We start from the raw sequence: 26,321 nt of genomic DNA on the forward strand, positions 1-26,321 counted from the left end.
AAAGAATTATATCGGTGTCATCTACAACCCACCTGACTTGAGTTTGATGGGGAAAACCATTAAAATGAAGTTTTCTATAGAAGGAGGAGTGGAAAAGTGGTACAAAGGGACAGTAACTTCATATGATGGAAGAAGTGGGAAGTATGGTGTATACTTTCCTTGTGACAAACAAACTGTTTTTATTTTACGTGATGATCCTGACATAGACTGCAGTAACTAAGAAATGTAGTGTATACTTTCTGTGTGACAAACAAACTGTTTTTATGTTACCCGATGATATTGACATAGACATCATTAATATAGCTGCATGCATGCAAAGTTTATATAATCAGAATAATTTCAATATAGTGCAGCTCATTCACATGTGATCATGTTGGATCACATGATCTTTGTATCACAAGATTCACAACATGAGGATTTCCAAAGCAGAGCAGTACCGGGGTAGTAAAATCCGTGTAGATCTTGATTTCCACAGAGAACACACATCACAACACTATTGTTTAACAATTAAGGAATCTCATTTAACAAGGCTCACATGATTAGTTTGCATCACGTGATCTTTGTATCAAGTTATTTGTAACATGAGGATTTGCAGAGCAGTACTGTACCGGAGTAGTAAAATGTGACCGGGCCTGCGAAAACAGGGCATGTGGGCACAAACTACATCCCATCACTCTATAGGTCATATCTCAGTACTGGAAAAGTATATGTTCATTCTGTAACTTGCCAATTAAATGCTTACTAAGAACTGAAAAGTGCAATGCCATAGCATAATGGTACAAAAAGTTATGAGTGATGAAACTGTGAAACGTAGGCAAAAATCATGTGCCCACATGCCCTATATTATTGCAGGCCCGGTCACAATTTACAAAGTTACGTAAAATCATACCAGGAAAAAGGCTCTGAAGTGGATCTTTTGCCTTCTATCAGCATTTTACGTGAGTGTAAAGTACATAAAATCTTCCCATGAGTGACCCATGGGACTGCTCACGTTAAATCCCATGGGAGCCCCATGGGATTAAGTGCATTTTTATGCCAAGATCTAAACGACCAAATGTATGTAATAACTTTAGCCTGCTAACTTGAATTTGATTGTAATTTTATACACTCAATTGTAAGTTGTACGTATACTTTTTTCTGGCTGTGGGTACTAGTTGCCCACACACCTGCATTAAAAAGCAGTTAAAATAAAAAAATTAAAATAAGTGGGTAGAATTCATTGGTTAATTCACAACACCCGAAATGAGCCAGAAGTGGTCCCAAGCAAATTCGTAGAGCTGGGGAATACCTAGAGGTTACACCACGATGTCATTATATGTATGCATGTGCTGTTTACAGTAAACAGTGGCGGCAAACCGCACATCATAACGTCTACAGTTTATGTCAGCTGCAACGCCAACAATTTCCGGGATGGCGTCATTGCCCAAGCAATGCTAGTCTAGTCTATAATGGTGAAAAATTCCCGACTTGGCAATGAATATTCCCTGCACGCGTCTGTTTTCCCGCTTATCAGCTTATCAACAAAAGAAATGTTTATCAAGATGCTGCGGTTTTGCTGTAACTATAGCTACCATCCCCGGCGTTATAAATGAACTCGATGAAGTTGAACGATCAGTAAAGTGGTAGGTAGATATAGCTGTATGTTTGAATAGAGAAGCGTCAGTGATGAACGAACTGGTTAAAGCTACATTTGCAAAGGCGTATGGAGAAATTGAACAATATTCCGATTGCCAGTGGAAGATTATTTTCAAAAAACTTGTCGACCATAATTTGGCCGATGACGAGCATCAACAAGAAATTGATGGAGAACAACAGCAAGAAGTTGATGAGCAGCAGCAGCAGCAAGTAAATGATGATGACGAGTCGCAGCATGGCGAACAGCAACAGCAAGAAGTTGATGACGGACAGAAGCAGCACGACAAACTGAAACTACGGTAAGTGCTACTGAGCACGAGTTTTACTTTTCCCAACGTTTGTTTTCAAATTAGACACACGGTAGTGTGTCATGCGGCCCAAGAAGCTGGCGCCACACAGTGAGTGGATCTATATTAACAGTTTTTTTTCTTCATCTTCATTTCGCACACTTCGCAAAATCCGCCATAAAACACGAATTCGTGCTCGGATCGGGCTGAAATTTGGCACACTTACGGGGCTCATCAACGCGAATCTCAGTACCAACTTTGGTAGGAATCCAATGAACATTCCCGGAGTTATGACCAATTATTTACGTAAAATAAGGTCGAAGGTCTGTCACGCCTATAGGGTAAAACCCTCGGAGGAATGAGTTAAAAATTGATATGTAGATGGCGTAGCCATCGTAGGAGTGCCTTTTTGTGATTTGAAAGGAATCGAGATAAAGGCCATGGAGATATGACACAAAACCAAACCTGTGTCAAAAGTACGCGATCGATTTTTATGAATAAAAATAACTATTAGTTTTCACGTCTACCAGTCAAACCGCTTAGTGCAATGAGCTGAAAATCAGTAGGTAGCTGGAATAATCATCATAAAAAGTCCTTGCAGAAGTACAGAAGAATCGGATTGCAAACCACTGAGTTATGATTCGAAAGGCAATTGCGCATAGTAAATGCGAGATCAAGATACCCTAAAAAAAAAACAGTCACCCTAATAGAGCATTCAGCTACGTTTATAACTTACTCCATTATAGAATTATATTACATTACAGATTATTCTGTAGGGAATTCAGCGACAAAAAGTTTATCTGATAGGCAATTCAGTACAGGCAAGTCACCCTGTAGAAAGTTCACCTATAAACAAGTCACCCTGTAGAGAGATCAGCTAGAAGAAGTCACCTTGTAGAGAGTTCAGCTGCAAAGAAACCATCATGTAGAGAGTTCAGCTGCAAACAAATCACCCTGTTGAGAATTTAGCTACGAACAGACCACCTTGTAGAGAGTTAGCTACAAACAAATCACCCTGACCCTGTAGAGAGTTCAGCTACAAACAAATTACCCTATAGAGAGATCAGCTAGAAGAAGTCACCTTGTAGAGAGTTCAGTTACAAAGAAACCACCATGTAGAGAGTTCATGCAGCTGTAAACAAATCACCCAGTAAAGAGATCAGCTAGAAGAAGTCACCTTGTAGAGAGTTCAGCTACAAAGAACCCATCATGTAGAGAGTTCACCTGCAAAAAAACTACCCTGTAGAGAGTTCAGCTACAAGCAAATTGCCCTGTAGAAAGATCAGCTAGAAGAAGTTGTCTTATAGAGAGTTCAGCTACAAAGAAACCATCATGTAGAGAGTCAGCTGCAAACAAATCACCTTGTAGAGAGTTCGGCTACGAACAGATCATCCTGTAGAGAGATCAGGTAGAATTACCTTGTAGAGAGTTCAGCTGCAAAGGAACCATCATGTAGAGAGTTCAGTTGCAAACAAATCACCCTATAGAAAGTTTCAGCTATGAAAAGATCACACCGTAGAGAGTTCAGCTACAAACAATTCACCCTGTAGAGAGATCAGCTAGATGAACTCACCTTGTAGAGAGTTCAGCTACAAAGAAACCACCATGTAGAGAGTTCAGCTGCAAACAAATCACCCTGTAGAAAATTCAGGTACAAACAAATTTCCTTGCAGAAAGATCAGCTAGAAGAAGTTACCTTGTAGACAGTTCAGCTACAAAGAAACCATCATCATTTAGAGAGTTCAGCTGTAAACAAATCACTCTGTAGAGAATTCAGCTACAAACAAATCACTCTGTAGAGAAATCAGCTAGAAGAAAGTACCTTGTAGAGAGTTCAGCTACAAACAAATCACCTGTAGAGAGTTCAGCTACAAACAAATCACCCTGTAGAGAGATCAGCTAGAAGAAGTCACCTTGTAGAGAGTTCAGCTGCAAACAAATCACCCAGTAGAGAGATCAACTAGAAGAAGTCATCCTGTAAAGAGATCAGCTAGAAGGATCACCTTGTAGAGAGTTCAGCTACAAACAAATCACCCTGCAGATAGATCAGTAAGAAACAAAATACCTTGTAGAGAGTTCAGCTACATTTCAAGTCACCCAGTAGAGAGATCAGCTGCAAACAAGTTATCCATATGAAATAGCTGACATGTAATAAATGTATGTATTATATATAATATATATATCTAATCCAAAACAACCAAGCTGTAAAAAAAGAGTGCGGCCCTCAAAAAGGCTATGGTGAAAAAAGATGTGAAATCCAAGGTGGCGGCCAAGAAATGGCTGTGATGGTAGGTTAATGGTAAAAATTTTAATAACGACAATTCAGGTGAATTTTGGTGCCGCTTGGTCAATTGGCACAAAATTCACCTGAATGGTCGTTATTAAAATTTTTACCATTAACCTACCATCACAGCCATTTCTTGGCCGCCACCTTGGATTTCACATCTTTTTTCACCATAGCCTTTTTGAGGGCCTCACTCTTTTTTTACAGCTTGGCTGTTTTGGATTACATTTCACTTCTTTTTGTATTTGTATACCCCAAAGCTGGCCTACGGCCGGCTTTGGGACTTCTTAAACATTTTTTCTTTACCACAGGAAGAAGAAAAGATGAAGCAGATGTACTTTAAATATTTCTAATTTTATCAGTAAATGTACAAATTATGTATATATAATACATATATTTATTACAGAACTCTCCATGGTGGTTTCTTTGTAACTGAACACTCTACAAGGTGACTTCTTCTAGCTTCTCTCTCTACAGGGTGAATTGTTTGTAGCTGAACGATCTACAAGGTAACTTCTTCTAGCTGATCTCTCTACAGGGTGATTTGTTTGTAGCTGAACTATCTACAAGGTAACTTCTTCTAGCTGATCTCTCTACAGTGTAATTTGTTTGTAGCTGAATTCTGTACAGATGATTTGTTTGCAGCTGAGCTCTTTACAGAAGGGTTTCTTTGTTCCTGAACTATCTATAAGGTAACTTCTTCTAACTGATCTTTCTACAGGGCAATTTGTTTGTGGCTGAATTTTCTACAGGGTGATTTCTTTGCAGCTGAACTCTCTACATGGTGGTTTTTTGTAGCTGAACTCTCTACAAGGTACTTTCTTCTAGCTGATCTCTCTACATGGTGGTTTCTTTGTAGCTGAACTCTCTACAAGGTGACTTCTTCTAGCTGATCTTTTTACAGGGTGATTTGTTTGTAGCTGAACTATCTACAAGGTAACTTCTTCTAGCTGATCTCTATACAGGGTGATTTGTTTGTAGCTGAACTCTCTACAAGGTAACTTCTTCTAGCTGATCTCTCTACAGGGTGATTTGTTTGTAGCTAAAATCTGTATATTGGTGATTTGTTTGCAGCTGAGCTCTTTACAGAATGGTTTCTTTGTAACTGAACTCTCTACAAGGTAACTTCTTCAAGCTGATGTCTCTACAGGGTCACTAGTTTGTAGCTGAATTCTCTACATGGTGGTTTCTTTGTAACCGAACTCTCTACAAGGTAACTCCTTCTAGCTGATCTTTCTACAGGGTGATTTGTTTGTAGCTGAATTCTGTACAGGTGATTTGTTTGTAGCGGAGCTTTTTACAGAATGGTTTCTTTGTAGCTGAACTCTCTACAAGGTAACTTCTTCTAGCTGATGTCTCTACAAGGTCACTAGCTTGTAGCTGAACTCTCTACATGGTGGTTTCTTTGTTACTGAACTCTCTACAAGGTGACTTCTTCTAGCTGATCTTTCTACACGGTGATTTGTTTGTAGCTGAACTCTCTAAGAGGATACTGCTTCTAGCTGATCTCTCTACAGGGAGATTTGTTTGTAGCTGAACTCTCTACATGTTGTTTGTTTGCAGCTGAACTCTCTACATGATGGTTTCTTTGTAGTTGAACTCTCTACAAGGTAACTTCTTCTAGCTGATCTCTCTACAGGGCGATTTGTTTGTAGCTGAACTCTCTACATGATGGTTTCTTTATAGCTGAACTCTTTGCAAGGTAACTTCTTCTAGCTGATCTCTCTACAGGGTGATTTGTTTGTAGCTGAACTCTTTACATGGTGGTTTCTTTGTAGCTGATCTCTATACAGGTTACTTGTTTCTAGCTGGTCTCTTGAATTCTCTTCAGGGTGACTGCTCTATTAGGATGACTGTTCTATTAGAGTATCTCGATCTCGCACTTGCTACACCAAGTTGGATTTCGTGTTATAACTCCGTAGCTTTATGTCCGATTCTTCTACACCATTGAAGAGCCTTTCTAAGATGATTACTCCATCTACACAGTGATTTTTAAAGCATTACCCCAAGTGGTTTATCTGGTAGGCGTGGCAAGCAGTCGTTTTTTATTAGCTAATCTCAATTGCATAATTGTTACACACTGTTGGTTTTTCGGTGTATCTTCCTGGATTTTAGCTCGATTTCTTTCAAACCACAAAACGTTTGAGGTTCAATAGTTAACCTATTCACCCACCAATTTTCAGCTTCTTCCCATACGCGGTTTACCCTGTAGGTGTGACAACATATTGGTGTTATTTTTCATGAATAATTGCTCATAACTCTTTGCCTGTTTATCGTATTTGTGCCAATGTTGGTACTGAGATGCGCCTTTATACCCCCCCTTCTATGTGCCAAATTTCAAGGCAATTGGATATGGCGTTCACGTTTTATAGCAGTTTTTGTAAGTGTGCGAAAAGAGGAAGAAAAATAAGAAGGAAAAAAACGAAGAAACTAAGCCAATTTTTGAAGTCGAATATCTCGGGAACGCTTGAAGCGATTTCGCTCAAATTTGGAATGTAGAGTGCTGATGTTAAAGGGAGTGTCCACAGCAAAAATCGTCTAGTTTCATTAAGGCAGCACAGAGCTATGGAGGTGCGAAAATTGCGTTTTCTTTCTTTCTGTCAATATACTCACGGGTGTTGCGTGCCGGCTTCTTGGGCCGCACGACACACTACCATGTGTCTTGATATATATATATATATATGTATATATATAATTTGCACATTTACTGATAAAATCTGAATTTGTTTAATCATCTTTTCTTGTTTCTCAGATAAAGAAAAAGACATCAGTTAAAAAAGCCCCTATGGCAGATACAAAAAAGAAGCGAAATCTAATCCAAAACAGCCAAGCTGTAAAAAAGAGTGCAGCCCTCAGAAAGGCTATGGTGAAAAAAGATGTGAAATCCAAGGTGGTGGCCAAGAAATGGCTATGATGGTAGGTTAATGATAAAACTTTTAATAACGATGATTCAGGTGAATTTGGTGCCGCTTGGTCTTGGTACAAAATTCACCTGAATTGTCATTATTAAAATTTTATTCATAAACCTACCATCACAGCCATGTCTTGGCTGCCACCTTAGATTTCACATCTTTTTTCATCATAACCTTTCTGAGGGCTGCACCCTTTCTTTACAGCTTGGCTGTTTTAGATTAGATATATATATATATCATGTACCACGGTAGTGGTACATAATAGGGATCAGGCAGAAATTTTTCAAAACACTCTAATAGAACGCACGCCAAAAGCAGCCTTCCGGGCTTTAGATTTTATTTCTAAAACATTCTAGACCTTTCTTTTGTGTTTACAACACTAGCCAACACGTATTAAAAGTAAGGGAAATGGTTTTAGGTGTTTTTTTAAAATTTTGAAAATGGTTAGATTCTCCATCTTCTTCTTTCTTTCTTCTTTCTTCTTTCTTTCTTGTTTCGCGCGCCTACAGCTCGTAGGAAGTAGATATCAGCCCTAAAAACGTATGGCGTATTTAAAAAACATTCGTACCCAGGTCTGTGTGGTATTAAAATCTTCCCTCTCTAATGCGATTGCGAGATATAGAGCAAGAATCACTCTTCGAGACGCCATTCGATCGAGAAGCCATACAGATGATAATATAGAATTGTTTAAAATTCCATTGCTTTAGCTCACAGGACTAAAATGCATCAAGTTGTATCACACTAAACATTAAACATAACTATTGTTCACTGAAACTCGGGTTTTAGACTTCCTTCATTACGAGACAGTGAAGGGGGTGTGGCCCGCACCTCGTCACTTAAACTATTACTGTACGCATTTCGTGTATACTTTCTATTATATTCTTCAGCTGTTTACCAGCTAAGAGTCGACATAACAAGGCTTGTAAGCTATTGGAACACACTGGTAAATTTCGAATTGAAAAGGGGTGTGTCCCTTCCGTACGCGATTGAAAAATAAAAAGCGGGATACTCCGTATACTCAGCACTTTAATTGGAGTCGACCACGTTTTGTCAAGCGTGTGTTTTACTCGTGTTGAGATTTCACACCGCTTCGTTGCAGTAAACGGTCACACTAGTGGATTTATCTACTCGTCAAAGGAACGTGGTATTGTTTACTGTATTGTTAACTGTATTGTTAACTAATTGTTTATTAAACTTATTTATGTAATTGTTTATTGCCAGTTGATATTACAATGGGTTTCTTTATTAAACAATCATGTACTGTTGAACGTATATTTAAGAAGTAGTCCATGTGCATGGACATGAAAAAAATCATGAAACTAGTGGGGCAAAAAAATTATTAATTTTCAATAAGTAGAATAGGGATCAAAGATTTGATTTTGAAAAAAACTGCGTAAACAAGAAGTAATAGGGATGATAATCCACAAAATTCTATGCATCATCAGTTCAAAGCAAGTTATTTGAATAGTGTACACTCAATTTGCGATTCCTATTTCAACTTGTGGTTAAATTTTGTTAAAATGTTGAAATAGGAATCGCAAATTGAGTGTACACTATTCAAATAACTTGCTTTGAACTGATGATGCATAGAATTTTGTGGATTATCATCCCTATTACTTCTTGTTTACGCAGTTTTTTTCAAAATCAAATCTTTGATCCCTATTCTACTTGTTGAAAATTAATAATTTTTTTGCCCCACTAGTATTATATATATATAGGGATGGGCGGTATTGCTTTTTTGAAGAACGGTACGGTATTAGGAAAAATACCTCGGTATCACTAAATACCTTTTATATTGTACACTGTTTAAAAACCTGGGTAAGCTATGATTTATACTTATACCCACACTGTGCCAGTAGTGAAAGTTATTTTTTAAAGGAACAAATGAAATGACAATTGTACCACAAAGTAAGGTTTGAATATCTCAAAAGGTAAATTATTGTGTTTGTCTTGTCCATAGCATAAACATGGTTGTATGGGGCTTGACTTCATGTTTAGCCACCACTAAACCACCAAAAATTTAATTAATACATTAAATTCGGTATTCGGTATTTTTAGAAAGCCACAACGGTATCTGAAAAATATCTTTTTAACTACTAATACCTAAATACCTCCCATCCCTATATATATATATATCAAGACACACGGTAGTGTGTCGTGCAGCCCAAGAAGCCGGCACGCAACACCCGTGAGTATATTGACAGGAAGAACGAAAACGCACTTTTCGCACCTCCATAGCTCTGTGCTGCCTTGATGAAACAAGACGATTTTTGCTGTGGACACTCCCTCCAACTTCAGTACTCCACATTCCAAATTTGAGCCAAATTGCTTCAAGCGTTCCCGAGATATGCGACTTCAAAAATTGGCTTAGTTTCTTCATTTTTTTCTTGTTTCTCTTCCTCTTTTTGCACACTTACAAAAACCACTATAAAACGCGACCGCAATATCCGATTGCCTTGAAATTTGGCACACAGAAAGAGGGGTATAAAGGCACATCTCTGTACCAACTTTGGCTGGAATACGATAAACAGGCGAAGAGTCATTAGCGATTATTCACGAAAAATAACACCAATATGTTGTCACGCCTACAGGGTAAACCGTGTATGGGAAGAAGCTGAAAATCAGTGGGTGAATAGGTTAATTATTGAACCTCAAACCTTTTGTGGTTTGAAAGAAATCGAGCTAAAAACCAGGAAGATAGAACGAAAAAACCAACAGTGTGTAACAATTATGCAATCAAGATTAACTAATAAAAAACCAACTACTTTCCACGCCCACCAGAAAAACCGCTTGGGGTAATGCTTTGAAATTCGCTGTACAGATGGAGTAATCATCTTAGAAAGGATCTTCAATGGTGTAGAAGAATCAGACTTGAAGCCGCAGAGTTATAACACGAAATAAAACTCAGTGTAGCAAGTGCGAGATTGAGATACTCTAATAGAGCAGTCACCCTGAAAAGAATTCAACAGATCAGCTAGAAACTAGTAACCTGTATAGAGATAAGCTATAAACAATTCACCCTGTAGAGAGATCATCTAGAAGAAGCTACCTTCAACTGCGTAGTTCAGCTAGAAGAACTCACCTTGTAGAGAGTTCAGCTACAAAGAAACCACCATGTAGAGAGTTCAGCTACAAACAAATTACCCTGTAGAAAGGTCAGCTAGAAGAAGTCACCTTGTAGAGAGTTCAGTTACTAACTAGTGGCCCTGTAGAGAGATCAGCTAGAAGAAGTTACCTTGTAGATAGTTCAGTTACAAACAATTCACCCTGTAGAGAGATCAGCTAGAAGGACTCACCTTGTGGAGTGTTCAGTTACAAAGAAACCACCATGTAGAGTTCTGTAATAAATATATGTATTATATATATATATATAATTTGTACATTTATTGATAAAATCAGAAATATTTAAAGTATTCATCTGCTTCATCTTTTCTTCTTCCTGTGGAAATGAAAAAAAAGATTGGTTTAAAAAGCCCCAAAGCTGGCCATAGGCCAGCTTTGGGGTATATGAATACAAAAAGAAGTGAAATCTAATCCAAAACAGCCAAGCTGTAAAAAAAGAGTGCAGCCCTCAAAAAGGCTATGGTGAAAAAAGATGTGAAATCCAAGGTGGCGGCCAAGAAATGGCTGTGATGGTAGGTAGGCTTAAGTCTATTATGCTCAAAAATATTCCTATTATTCTTTCTGGCACTTCTTTTTTTATTCACCTATTATGCTCAAAATTATTCTTGAGTCTACCTATTATTCTCAAATTATTTCCAAATATGTGTGACAAATTAGTATTTTTGTTAGGGTTTTTAAACAAGTGAGTGTTCTATTAGAATTATGGACTCGAAGTTGACTGCTCTATTAGAGTATCTCGATCGTTTTCACCGTTTTTATGCTTGTACTGTTTTGGTAGTAAATCTAAAAGATTTTTTACACTGCACCACAACAAAAACTTATAATTTTGTACCAATTATTCTTAGAATTCATCCGATTATTCCAGAATATTCCCCAATGCTTTTCAGTACCTATTATTCCCGAAATTATGCCTGCATAATAGACGCATGCCTAATGGTAGGTTAATGGTAAAAATTTTAATAACAACAATTCAGGTGAATTTTGTGCCAAGACCAAGCGGCACCAAAATTCACCTGAATTGTTGTTATTAAAATTTTTACCATTAACCTACCATCACAGCCATTTCTTGGCCGCCACCTTGGATTTCACATCTTTTTTCATCATAGCCTTTTTGAGGGCCGCACTCTTTTTTTACAGCTTGGCTGTTTTGGATTAGATATCTATAGCAAGTAAATGAAAAATAAGAAACAACAATTCAAAGTACATGGGATGGAAACACCTGACCCTCAGATATTGCAAAGTCAAGTACTCCAATAGTCACTGGGTTGCCACGATGAGACCTGACTCCATGCAAACAGGTTGTTGACCTTAGTAAAGAAAAACTGGTGGAGTGCCTTATACGTAAAAATTTTCAAGGTGGAAAATTTTCGTGGATTTCATAGATTATTCTTCACCTACAAAAATTTTCCTCCAAATCCAGCAATTATACATATAATTAGCTATTGTAACTGCCTCGCTACAAAAATTTTCCTCCGAAACTTGCCATAGTCACTCATCTATGAAAGTTTTCAACCTCAAAACTTTTTACGTATACGTTATCTAATCCAGGACACAACACTACTATAACTGTGGGCTCTCCTAGCAGCAAGCAGAGATGCCAACCTCTTGTAAGTAGTAGTGGCCACACGTTTGTTGAAACTGTCTTTGTAAGGCCAGGCAAAGTAGATTCCTTGTTTCTCATCAGCCACTTCCTCAATTTTGATCTGAGTTTGTGGCCATTATTCATTATGACATCATGTTAATTAATGTTTTTATACCATATGTCACAAGAATCATGTCATGATAATACAAACCATGAAAATATTTTTACACAGATATCTTCCTTGCTCCTGATAACGTGGCCACATTTAGGCCAGGCAAAGTAGATTCCTTGTTTCTCATCAGCCTTCCGCTTCTATATACCTAAACACTGCTGCCTCAACTTTCATTATTAAATTCTAGAATGGCACGCCCCCTATTTCACACATGATCTTAACACATGTGAAGCACCTTGTGTTAACAATGACATTTGTTTGTCTCACCACTACTGTGGATGGGCATCAGCTGTGTGCAGCAAGCATGGCCAGTTCACTTTTTTAACATTAGGTGGGCCAAATTGTTACAGATGTATATACTTAACAGGGGTAAGAATCACTACACACTGCACTTGCAGAATGTAAAGCATTTTTCTCTCTGGGGGGGTCTGGGGCATGCACCCCCAGGATTTTTTTTGAAATTTAGATGCTTGAGAACGGTAGAAATTTGTCACAAGTTAAACATAATTAGTATTCTCATAGCTAGCTAGTATCCAGCTTAAAATGTTTGCTAGTCCATCTTTCCATTTGTTGAAAGCTGCCAGCGATGCAATGTTGGTTTATAAACCAGTTAATATTAATATTAAACTTACAAAAGCTTGATCTCAGACCTTGTTGTATAAGCTACGTATTTTCTTCTCCCTGGTAAACTTCTGCCAAGTGTGGCAAAAAAAAACTTCTTTAGCTATCATCATAATGAAGAAAACTAAACTCAGTAAACCATGAATGTTGGCAAGAGCAATTCCTTATGCCATAAAAAAAGTAGTAAGAGGATTAAAATTAATGGTTTAACTTGTCAAGTTCAATGACGACACATGTTGTCATGCCCTAAACGCTTAAATAAATGCCTTCTACAAAGAAAAACTATCACAGTTACAACTACACTACCTAGACTAGCCTACTGTACTTGCAAATAAGCATTATGTTACCCCAAAGTAAAAATCATCCTCTGAGGAGAGAGCATATTGGTGAAGAATCATCCTGGAATTATAATGCCGCAGGGTTACAGAAAGGTACTGCAGCAACTGTCTTCTAGCAATCTTCTTGGGACAAACCATTCCATCATGAATTGATTATACATGAAGCCATTCATGTTTATGATGTAATAAACAAATCATATCGTTGCTAAGAAGCATGCATGCCATTAAAGTGGCAGTCTTTGTATATCTGTCCTTGTACGATGATTGTAAGCCAGATGAGCTAGCTTAGAATGGCCCCTGGGCTGTCTAACATTGTAACAAAACTGATACATTATATATAGTAGATGTGATTATCTTGTTCAAGATAAAGTACTTTGTTTGCCAAATATTGAACTAAAACATGCATTTATAAGTCTGTCTTCAGTAATCATTATTGTGTCTATGTAGATAAGAAAAAAATGTGAGTAAAAATAACATCGTTTTATCATATAATTTATGTGCATGACTAGACCTGCAAGAACTCCATATGTTAGCGCATTTTTCGAATTCCATTTTATTACTTTTCTTTAGATAGCCAAAGGAATGATCAACTAAAGTTTCAGCTCTAGAAGCCAAGAACTTTTGAAGTAACAGATACAGTGCTACAAAGTGGCAACAGCAGAAAAATCAATTTGTACAGTGATGATACAGAAAATAAACTACAGGTGCTTAAACAAACAGTCATAACTTTCGAATGCAGTCATCTATCAAGATGCAATTTCACTTGTGGATTTTCCATTAATACGTGAATCCATTGCTGGTAAGTTCTGTCTTCCAGGCCTTTCCTACTAGCTGGGCGAAGGGAAAAACGAGAGAAAAAAGGATGACGAACCATTCGTTAACGTAAGGTAAACTAACACTAGTATCTTCTCTCTCCTTAGGAGTACTGAAACAAAACTAAGATTTTAAAACTCCTCTTGCTTTCGGGATCACAATGCTACCATAGTTTTTGCTGTTATCACTTTTTCTTCATTTGAAACAAGCGCTCAAAAATGTACAGAATTTCTTTTAAATATTTCACCCATTGCGTTTATTATATTCTACTGTAAAATTAGGTTTGCGCTAACATATGGGATTCTTGCAAATCCAGTCACATATTATAGCAAAAAAATCACTGTTTCAACCTACCTGCATCCGGTTGTGATACATGAACACAAGTTGTTGTGTAGTGTCAATTACTCCCCAACTGCTTGTTTACTCATTTTACAGCAACAGAATAAACTTTGTGGATAGTTTTAAGATTGTTCTCCCACCCACTGACACACCTGTTATTTTTACACAAAATAATCAAGTGTTTATGCAATCTTGAATAGCTTCACAACAACACAAATTCGTGACGCATTGCCCCCTTAATGTAATTTTGTAACATAAAATTTATTGCTCTATTAGGCCACTCCATGTAGCTAAATCATTATTTCTCATTTCCTGCCAGCATGCAAATACTCTTCTGCATGGTTTTTAATCACAAAATTACATTGAAAAAGTAACCGCCACTTCTGCTGATGGAGCAAGAATTCAATGGCGGGCTTCTTCAAAATTTGTGGTTACAACTCAACTTGTTGTGATCTGTTCCGCATGAAACAACATGGATAACACATGCAGCTTAGGGTCAGAGCAAAAAATTGATATCCTCCAACCAACTACCTAACTATGTGAAACTCAATTGTTGCTAACAGTGAAGAAAACTTAAACAAAACATGAGCAGACTGACATTATTTTTAATTAATTAATTAACTAAGGCATTTGACAAAGTACCCCACCAGCATTTGTTCCAGAAACTCCATTATTATTGGTATCAGAAGAAAACGACTTGATACAACATTTTGTTCTGCAAAGATCCCTGCATGTAATAGTTGAGAATGATTCATCTACAGTAACTTCTGGTGTACCTCAGGGCACTGTCTTGCCGCATTACTCTCCCCGTGCTTTATTAATGACTAGCATTGATACCTGCCCTATGTGCAGGACCATTTCACATTCCACATTAACCAAACATAGCATGAACCACTGCATTGGGAATGAAACATTAAATATCATGTCCTAAGTAGCATGCATGCATGGTGATTTCTTGTGTATTTAACCTTATTCGACCATCATGCAAGCGCTAATTAAAATGATGTGAACATGGGGTTACTAAACAGCAGAATTGCTAAACCAATAATTATCAAGACATATGCAAATTATGTGGTGCTGTCCTTTTCATGCAGGTACTGTAATAATGTGGTCAACAAAGGTTATTAAAGCAATTGTATCTATACAAGTATAAGAAAAAATTTGGAATTTTAAATTAGATTAGGGACAGTGTATAATGCTGCAATAAAAAGTACTGAAACAAGCTGGATCGGAGTAGTACGTAATGTCCAAATACTGTAGAACAATAAGAAGTGAATATTTCTACTATGCTACACTCAATGCACAGTAGGGATATTCACTTCTTATTGTTTACAGTATTTGGACATTACATACTACTCCGATCCAGCTTGTTTCAGTACTTTTTATTGCAGCATTATATACTGTCCCTAATCTAATTTAAAATTCCAAATTTTTTTGTATACTTGTTTGTGAAGTTATTTTGCAAGCTCATGACCACTAAATATCTGCTGAGTTACTCACAGCACTATTATACTATATTATGACTCATACAATAACAACTGATCAGTAGGCGTGGCTCAACATAAGCCAGCAGACAATAATGGATGTATGTGGATTTGTGCATACCTACAGACTGATGAATGGGCATGGCTACCATATGTCTACAGACAGTAATTTACGTAAGTGGGCGTGGATTCATGCATACCTACACACTGATGAATGGATGTGGCTACCATATGTCTACAGACTGTAATTTACTTAAGTGGGCGTGGCTCACAAAAGAAGCAGAGCTACGCTATGACGTGTAGTAACACGTCCACATTTAGTTTAGCATGTGGGGTCAGACCCGAATAATCTGTAAAACAGGACCTGGATGACCCGACTCGGTTTAACATTGTTACTACATAAATAAGCTATATTTATTGACTTGCACATTACTATATAGTTCGCCGTGAGTTGATCTCTCTGATTGATATCAACAGTGAGTCATGTACGCGTGTGCTTTTGGTGCAACAGGCGACCATGTGTATTCGAATAGTTTGATGCAATATACACTGGTATAGAAGCCGTACTGTAGTCTATTAACACTCAGCTTGACTGATGGCCATGGTAAAGAAGGATAAAAGGTAATACAATAGCGCAAGCATTGTATGCTTATCAATATACCAAAGATTTCTTCTTAAGCAAACTAGAAATGTTTCTGCGAAAATATTAGGGCTGTAGCTGTAGCCACTTTTCCGCTACGCTGGACTGAAGGCAGCAGGCAGGCAGGCAGGCAGGCAGGCAGTAGAAAATTCTGTTGAATAATTTTTTTTCTAAATTCTGTAGCAACTTGACGCAAACGTTTCGGGTCAATCTGAAGACACTTTTGGGCTTGGTTTTACCCAACCAATACTGTCATGTCATTGTGAGGAAAAATCGTGGCAAGTTTTTGGGTTATATTATATCACGGATCGCCCCCACACCTTCGATGTCCCTAATATACAGTACTGTCATACTGTATGATATACTGCAAGCAAAAGTTTGAGCAAACTTAACTTAATGCACAGGTACACACTTCCTACCTATAATTTAGGAATTAACATCACAAAGAATTGGAGTTACAAAAAGAAGACACTTACTTTGCATGGGACAAACACACAGACAAACCAATACGTATACCTATCTGCCCTTCATACAGGACCATTTCACATTAACTGCAATAACACTTGCAATAACATGAATCAATGCTTTAGGAATGAAGCATTAAAGATCATGTCCTAAACTGAGCAGCATGCATTGAACCTTATTTCACCACCATGCAACCCTAATAATTAAGTGATGTGAACATGGAGTTAACTAAACAGCAGAATTATGTGGTGCTATCCTATCATGCAGGTACTGCAATAACGTGGTCAACAATATTTAAAGCAAGTTGTAGTTATACTGCAAACAACTGAGGGTTTGAGCAAATACACAGGTACACACTTATCACATCACAAAGAATAAAACAAAAGAAAAGTTTTGTCACTGGCAGGATTCGAACCCACACCCTACACAGCAGTAACCACAACAACTTCAGGGAGGTGCTTTACCAGCTGCGCTGTTTATCGTGTGGTTAGCAATGGAATGCAACTGAAGTTTTCTCTACATCATGGCCTTCAAGGTGCTGTAGCGGACAAAGAAACTCATGTAAAAGCTTGCAATAAACTTTGCGACGTAGCCAGATGGTGAGTGTTTCATTTCGCATGTGAATTGTGTCGATACATTCACAGATTACCGAGTAATCATCATCAATAGCTGACACATGAAAAAGTGTGTAAGAAAAAAAAGTTGTCATGGGCAGGAATCGAATCCAGGACCTCTGGGTTAACATTTCTATGTGCTAACACTTTGGCTGTTTATTCGTAGTTTTGACAGGAAAGTAGCTCAAGCTTTCGTCTACACCAACACCTTCAACGCTGTATGAGAATGAAAAGAAACACGTACCTTTTGTAAAAACAAACTTGGAGTTGCCAGATGATGAGTGCTTAATTTCGTTAAAGTCCCTTGTCAATACGTGCCTTGGTTGTTGAGTTATGGGCACTGGAGACAGACAGACAGACAGCTTTATATATCTAGATTTTCCAAATAAGAAATTAAACTACTGCCCTCCTGAAATTAACAGTAATTGTTAAAAGCAATGGTAAAGCCTATACAGTCAGTATTTGGTCACCACACACAAAATAGGATATCAATATGATAGAATTCGAAGAAAGTCAGACAAGATCTGTGATGAATAACTTTTGGTCTTATACCAGCGTTACACAAATGCTAACGAACCTTAACTGGCCTACCCTTGTAAAATGTAGAGAAGAACAGAAAGCTATTATGACCCCAGATCCCTACTACAAAGCAGTTAATAAATCAGACAGCCATTTAGACAAACTAACTACTGTTCATTTGTATTTGAAAGTGTTGCCAGCTGGCACACTAAGTCTCAAGTCGCCATGCCAGCTGCCAGTGGATGCACTCTGTGTAAAGAACAATTAAGGGTAACTTATAGATTGCCCTGAGGATCACCTTAGTGTTGTCTGCCATTGTAATTGCATTCTCAGTGGAATTGCTATGAGGTGAGTATTGTATAAATACTATAGACAGTGTAAATAATAGTAAAATGTTAAAAACCATGTAGCTTTCGCTTATTCCGTTATTTCGGGTAGCACTAATCTCACAATGCTTGATGCATTTTGTGACTTTAACTTAAAACTTGTAAAAATGAAAACAAAACCTGAAATTCTGAGCTCAATCCCAGGACGTTTCATAATGAATCAGCCATAACCACTGTATCACCGCTGCCAGCTGCTGGAACCCTGAATTTTAGATGTACATAAATGCAAGATGATATAAAGTCTAGTGTATATTAAAGAATATGGCTGAACCCAAACCCTACCCGTAACAGGATTTATACTGAGCCCTAACTCTAACTTTGGACTACTGATCATGAGAAATTATTCTTTAGATAAAAGAGGGTGCTTCGAAACCTCGTGAAACCAATTGTGATATAATATATCAAATCATACATGCGGGGGCGCCCGTGGGCATGAGGCATTGTGAAATTACTGTAAACCCGTTATTCCGCTGTTCCGTTATTCTGGGTTTACTGCTTCCCTGTAAACAATACACTAACTATCCACATGTTAGTGTTTGTTCAGTATTATTTTGTTTGTTCTGTATTAATGTTATTGCTGCATATGCAATAATGTGTAACTAACTCCTGTATGTTGTATTGTAGATATATATTCCCTACCCTATTATAATACATGCCACACTGCTGATGTACTGGCACATACCAGTAGTCTCTAGTTACAGCAGCGGCTATTTTGCCACGTTGGCTTGATTACAGATGGTTTGTGGCTATGTCTCCTTTACAAGTGTTTAGTCTTGTTTCCAGGTGGCACAGTTAGTCCCAAGTTGCTGCATGACTTCACCTGGCTTGCTAATTAAATGAGTTTCCACCATCATTGTTGCCAATTATTTGTTGCATGCACTACTACTTTAATGTGTACCTCCAGAATGTCATCTAAGGCTCAGTAGTGTGTAGACATCAATGTGACACTGATTAGCTACCTTTGGCCTTTATTCTGTGCCATACTGCATTGATTTGGGATCATAATCTGGATATGCTGGCCTTCATCACCTTGCCATGCATAGCCTCACTTTTTAGACTGAGTCACCTTAAGAGATACCTCACACCTACAAATCAATTAATACCACAATAGCTCACTTTTGTGTATAAGTTGCATTTTTATTGTTTTAGTATTGATGCCAGTTAAACTCCTTTGCCTGCATTATGCATTTCCGCTGGCACACACACTGCTCTGAGTGCTGGCTATGGCACTGTTTATAGATGCCCGATGGGTATGTTGTCCCATTGGTGAATGTACTTGGTTGTCTGGTCCTATATAGTAATACAATAATAATAATAGTAACTACTGTCATGTGTTGGGCAAGAGGAGGTTGGACGCGCTATAAGTGATACTTAAATATATTGCTCTTAATTGCATTCTTTTCTTTGGTATTTCATGTGACATTCAATAGTCACAATACTAAACTAAAAAATGATGGGGTTCACTGGGGTTCGTTAGATATTCAGATCGTCCTTCATGTAGGCTTCAAGGCTATGTACTTTGTTTTCTCAAAGCACTTGAGATTCATGGTGAAATTATTTAATTGTGATTTGATGCATACAACTTCACCAGACTTGTCACACACATTTTCAATAATGAAACAATGACCCTTCACTGCGTTACACTGAGATCACTGTATTAGCCTCCTCAATAAAACAGATTTAGCATAATTTATTTTATTGGTGCTTTAAACTCTGGCTGGTTTACCAGCTAAATCAGTGGGGTTTGCTGGGGTTCGCCATGCCATTAGATTTAGAAATACATAAACTTTCAAATGCACTTAAAATTGTCTTGAAATGAAGATTTTCCGATGAAAATGTACAGCTCAGGTGAACGCGTCCAACCTCTTCTGATGTTGGGCTATATATGTGTAACTTGAATATAGGCTCCGGCCTATTATGTCCAAAATTTTGCCTATTATGCTTTTGAGGATTGCTAAAAAATTAAGCCTATTATGCTCAAAATTATGCTTTACAAATCAAGATTATGCTCTAGAACTGACTATTTTATTAGAGTATATCAGTCTTTCCTGACTGCTGTATTAGAGTAAGTGACTACTCTATTAGAGTATCTCGATCTTATTTCTGCAAAGTGTGAATAACCAACAAAGAAATGGTTTAATAAGTTATATTACGTGTTTTTAAGCATGACATGCACCAATAATACTATTGGCAGTGAATATTCGCTTTCTTTCAGACACACGTATTGCGCATTTTAATTAAATTTTCAAATATCATCCCTATTATGCTGGCATTATGCTTGATGCTTTTGGTCACCTATTATGCTTTAAATTATGCTGGCACAATTGGCCGGTGCCTACTTGAATAACACCAGTGCAGCAATAATCGCTTTGATTTCTGCACAGTAACAAAATAAATAAAGACTTTAAGACATTTCCATCATTTATACTAGAAGAAAGTGACAAACTTCGCTGGTGTTATTCAAGTTACACATAATGCAAACATGACAATAGTTATTATTACTATTATTTTACTAGGACCACATCACATACAACCAAGTACATGTACCAATGTGACTGCCTAACACCAGGGCAAGGCATATACAGTGTGCAGCTACCACCAAACTGTTCAAAAGAATAAAACGTATGTGATAATACCTAGCATGAAACTGACTGCTCTATTAGAGTATCTCAATTGCACACTATACAATACCATTAGCTAACAGACTTACTTTCACACTTCTTACAACATTATCTTGCAAGTGCCCTCTCTCCAACGCCTGACAAGCAGGTGAAACACTGGTGATGTTAAGCCACCTTGGTCCAAACCTACAAAGTGGCAAATGCTCTGAAACACACATCATGCAGTGAAACAATTAACTAATACTAACATTTACTTTCCACATAGATGATGGTTTGCCAATTCGTCACATCATTTCTAGATTAACACCTGATCTAAAAATTCACCAGAATGCAAAATCAAGTGCTAATCTGTAATCTGTTCTGATTGGCATTAAATAAAATTGTAATACCGCTTCACTCACTGGCATGAAAACTCCCAACCATTATACGTTTGTGCCTTTGTTCACCAGCGATTTGAACCCCAGTTACTGCAAGTTCGTAGGCCTTGTAGTTTTCTCAAACATTTATTTATGACATAATTTTGGTCGCATTTCTTATTATTCTTAGTACTTGGTTGTAAAATTACTGTGTAGACCTCAGTATGTTGCACAGATCACAACAAACAAGTTACAATTAGCTATATACTTAATTAATAATTATTGTTGCTATACCAGCTAGTCTTTGCTGAGTCAATCACATGTTGGGGTAGGGAATTCCAGAGCTTGATGGTGGAAGAAAAGAAGAAATATGCATAGGAATCAATTCTTGTCATTAAATCACATGGTATTTTGCTGCAGCAGTTTGTAAGGTTCTTTGTGTATGCTTCACCCTCAACCAAAGGCATAGGAAGGATTTTCAGAGTAGAGGGCCAAAGATAGCCATAGTGCATAGCATACTGAAATTGTGTTATGTGTACACCACCTGTCATGTAGGTATATTATCTTAGCTTGCATGTAGCTTAACTAACCCTGCATGTTCATTATGTCACTATACATAGTTGAAAAAGATGGCATAAGGATCATGCTATAATAATTGTGCTTGGCTTGGTTCCAAATGTATTATTAATTGTCCTGCATGTACAGTAGGTACCAATGCTTATGTTTGTTTTTTACAACATGTTGAAGGCACTGGTAAGGAAGTTTCACTGAATGATTGAGCTGTATTCCTGTCAAAATCACAGACAAAACAAACACGTATTTTTAAAAAGTAACATCATGCATGTTACATAGCTACATGGTGCTTGGTGTCTGTTTCCAGCATTAAAATGCTTATAGTCCTGCATGTAGAGTAGGTACCAATACCGTAGTTTACACTGAGGAACTGTGTGCAATTGCTTGACCTGGCACAACTATTTCACTATTTACATTCTTTCACTCTAGATCTAGATCTGCTCATGCATTACCTTAAAGGTCATATTATTGACATTTAAAATTAATGATAATGTTTAAACACATGTGTGGGTTTTTGTATGGCAAGAGGTATATAGCTATGTCTCACTACAACATTAATACATAAAGTGCATAGCATAGGGTGTTAATGCTTGGTCACTGTTTCCGGCATTAAAATGTTTATAGCCCTGCATGTAGGGCAGGTACCAATGCCAGTGTTATATAAACTTAAGTTCATATAAATGTGTGCATTTTCTGCTTTTATAGGATAATCAGGTTAGCTGAAGAGATATGCAGTTTTGATCAGTACAGAACACTAATTGAAGTACTATTATTTGACTGTAGTTTTAAAGAATTAGCCAAAAGCATGGTGGACGTTTTCTGTATTCTAAAGTATGAAGTAGATATTATTGAAGCCGTCAATTATGAGGAGATGCTTTTTGCCTTGAACAGCAAGAAATTCTTTACAAAGTATGATAAACAATGGCTGAATATAAGCAATAATTCTAATATTTTTGAAGTATTATACACCAAGGAGATCCATGATTTTCCAATATTTTTTAAATGCCTTAGCAGTGTGAAAGACTCTAAAACCATAGTTTTAAAAATAAAAAAAGAAAAAGAAAATCTTTTAGCACCTATAAGCTCAGCATTAGGTACTTATCAGCAGTACCTCATTCAGAGATACACTAGTCCTTCATTTATGGCCATAGACAATATATTTTCTACTCCACATTGTCACTTTATTGATCCTTTATTAAAGGAGATTAACAAACATGAACAGCACAGTTCCCTTGAACACTGCTTGCTATTCAAACAGACATACTCTAAATCTATTTCCCTCAGTAATATATTTTGTGACAACGAACATCGTGTTATTTTGTTACAAGGGTCTCCAGGAAGTGGTAAGACTACTTTATCAAAGCATTTATGTTCTAAATGGGTAATAGGAGAACTATTGCAACAGTATTCTCATGTAATTTTTGTGGAGTTGCGAGATACAAGAATTGCATCAAATGTCACCTCTGTTAAAGAATTCATTGCGTTACACAGGGGTGAGCATGCTAACAGCATTGCTACAGAAATCTACACAAAAAATGGAAAGGATACAATGTTTATACTAGAAGGCTGGGATGAACTACGTGTATCAGATACTGAGCTAAGTTATAATTTCCTTACAGACTTGATACGTGGTATGTGTTTGCCTGATGCACACATCATTATTACCAGCCGTCCTTGTGGACTTAAAACTTTGCGTTTACAGTTTGTCAGTCACATGATTGAAATTCTTGGGTTTTCAAATGAACAAGTTGAGCAGTACGTTCAATGCTACTTTCAGGAAGGCTGTGACAGTACTGCTGAAGCTCGTTTTTGGAATCTATTGCAAAGCCATCCACATTTTAAAAATATGCTAATTGTTCCCGTAACCTTGTGTATATTTCTGTATGTTTTTGAAAATACTAATAACCAGATACCTCAAACTTTGACAAGAATTTATGAACATTTAATAAAATTTGTACTGTGTAGAAATCAATCTAGAACACAGCAAGTGAATAGCATAGTAGAAACTCTTGATGATTTACCAAATGATATATTGTCAGTGTTCAATAAATTAGGAGAGTTGGCATTCTACGGACTATTAATTGACAAATTAACATTTTCCAAGAAAGAAATAAGTAAATACTGCTGGAACTCAGAAGAGATTCCAAGGAATTTTGATGGAATGGGCATCCTACAAGAAAAAACTAATGTTTATTGCAACTTTGTTTCCTCCATTTATCAGTTTCTTCATCGAACTGTGCAAGAGTTTTTAGCTGCACGCTACCTATCTCAACAAACTAAATCACTTCAGCAAGATGCATTAAAAGAATTATTTGGCAACAATGATATGGAAATGGTGTGGATATTTTACGGTGGGTTGACTGGCTTCAAATCAATCGTGATAAAAGATTTTCTTCCTAACTCTGTTTCCCGAAAACTAGGAACCGCAGTTCATAATGTATCTGTTCATGCTTGGGAAATAATTGGTCACACATTGTTTAAGTTTTCATCCTTAAAAAGTATGATTAAAGCCTACTTTACAAAACAAGGCTATTCAAGATACATTTGTAGTTCCATTTTGTCAAGAGAATTTCTATGTACTTTACTAGTAGCAGCTCTGGAAGCTCAAAATCCTAAATTCTGTGCTGCCTTATGTACTAGCTATCTATTTAATGGCAACATATGTTGGATTACTGTGCCAGAATCTGTGGTAACTCCACAGATTTTGTTAGGTCTGTCATACTTTATAGCACACAGTGGCAAATAATGTATCATACAATGCAAGACACTAGATGATGTTGGGGCAGATAGTTTATTAAAATACTTGACCTGTACTGAAAGTGAATGTGATCAAGTTACATGTCGGACAGATAACCGCGTATGGGCTTTAGACATTCACAGTAGTTCAAGTCAAATTAACGGTCTTGTGAAAATAATTCGATGTCAAACTTCTCTTGAATGGTTAATTTTATCACAAAGTATTTCATTTGATGATGAATGCATAACTAAACTTTGTGAAGCGCTAAAAACAAATGAGACAATTACAATGCTTCACTTGCTAAGTTGTAATATTAATAGAGTGGGTATTGAAGCTCTTGCTGGTTTGCTTAAATTGAATTCTACTTTGCAATGGATAGGTTTACGGGACAATCCGAAAATCACAGAACAAGATGTAGTTTTTCTACTTAACACAATTGATTGTTACCGTAACAAGACTGCATTATACATGCTAATAATAGATGATCACCTAGCTGACAAACCTGAAGTGAAAAAACATTTGGGGATCCTTAATGCTAACAGACGAAGACTTGAGAAAAAGGAACTATCTGTTTTACTTTTAGAATGCATTCGATGTTCTAAAATTTGTTGTCCTTTCTTACATATATAGCAGAAAATGAACAGTAGTGGTTTTTAGTGTTATAGTGCATTTTTATTTGTTGTTATATACTTCAATCTTTTTGATAAAATATTAATGCTTTATTCAGTCAAGTTTTGCATATCAATGTATGTAGTGTTAACTATGATAAAGAATTTATCAACATATGCATTCCATAAACTTTAGTTTGTCACTTAGCTACAGCAATGTGTAACTTGGTAGCTAAAGAAAATAATACTTTAAGGAATTTCTGTGTAAATTGTATTGTAAAACATTTGGGCATACAAAAACAATTACAGTTACATAAATTAGGGTTATTTGTTTCAAGCAGGCCCTAGGTTGTAACTTTTCATGTTCATGATTGTTACTTGTCAGTCACAGCAGATCTGTATGCTTGTCTGTCAGATGTGGCAGTACGCTAACATTGCTGGTGGAATTCACTTTAAGAGCAGTAATCATGCAATAGCACAATTTTCTTGCAATTACAGATCTAGGATTTTTCCTCAGAGGAAGATTCATGCAGACATCAGTGTGTGAAGTACAGTACACTAGGCATGTAGACCATGCCAACCTAGAAGGTATGTCCCACTCCCACAAGAACCTTATTTGTATTACTACTAAGTGATATCAGGGCCAGAGCCCTCAGACCAGCCTGACTACTTTCAGCTACTTGAATTTGTAAAAAGATTGAGATACTCTAATTAGGCCTCGCTCTATTAGAGCAGTCATATCATTCAGGACTGAATTTTTTGTTGTAGAGCAGTTTTATGTGCAAATATCTAATCATACTGCTTTCTAAATTGATCAAGAGTTGTATAGGGATAAGTGACAGTCATGAGAATAGTTTAGCTAGCTATGCATGACCCTAAAGAATGGCACACAAAGGACCATGTGCATTTTATTTGTAACAATTAATGTTCTTAGTAGGCTAAGTGTGAACATAGTACTGCAAATGTTAGTTTTCATACTCAACACAGAGGCGGAGGCCTCTGATGATGTTTGAACCCCCCCCCCAGTGGTGGATCTAGGAATTTTCAGAGGGGGTTTTAGGTTCAGGAAGTTTTCAATATCTGTGATCCCACTTAGCTATCATACAGTACGATAGTAACTGTATAGTAGGGACCACAAAGGAGTAGGCGTGGCCCACAGAATAGTATCACCCAAAGAATATGGAATAACGGAATAAGTGGAAATTGCATTCT

At 37.1% G+C, this 26,321-nt stretch overlaps 1 protein-coding gene across 1 annotated transcript; it reads left to right on the forward strand.

The window, feature by feature from the left end:
• The first annotated feature begins 1,396 nt into the window (after positions 1-1,396).
• On the forward strand, positions 1,397-25,304 carry LOC136241876 (uncharacterized). The gene is made up of 2 exons (XM_066033262.1): positions 1,397-1,934; positions 22,470-25,304. Exons 1-2 carry the CDS (start codon positions 1,666-1,668, stop codon positions 24,508-24,510), a joined length of 2,310 nt encoding a protein of 769 aa, XP_065889334.1. The 5' UTR covers positions 1,397-1,665; the 3' UTR covers positions 24,511-25,304.
• Positions 25,305-26,321: the final 1,017 nt, after the last annotated feature.

The sequence above is a fragment of the Dysidea avara genome, chromosome 12 (assembly GCF_963678975.1).
Source record: "Dysidea avara chromosome 12, odDysAvar1.4, whole genome shotgun sequence".
Lineage (NCBI taxonomy): Eukaryota > Metazoa > Porifera > Demospongiae > Dictyoceratida > Dysideidae > Dysidea > Dysidea avara.

Bases quoted from the DNA above. Each gene is read 5' to 3' on its own strand.
- LOC136241876 (XM_066033262.1), top strand. From the start codon at position 1,666: ATGAACGAACTGGTTAAAGCTACATTTGCAAAGGCGTATGGAGAAATT. The intron at 1,935-22,469 runs GTAAGTGCTACT...CTGCTTTTATAG, and splicing joins CACGACAAACTGAAACTACG to GATAATCAGGTTAGCTGAAG.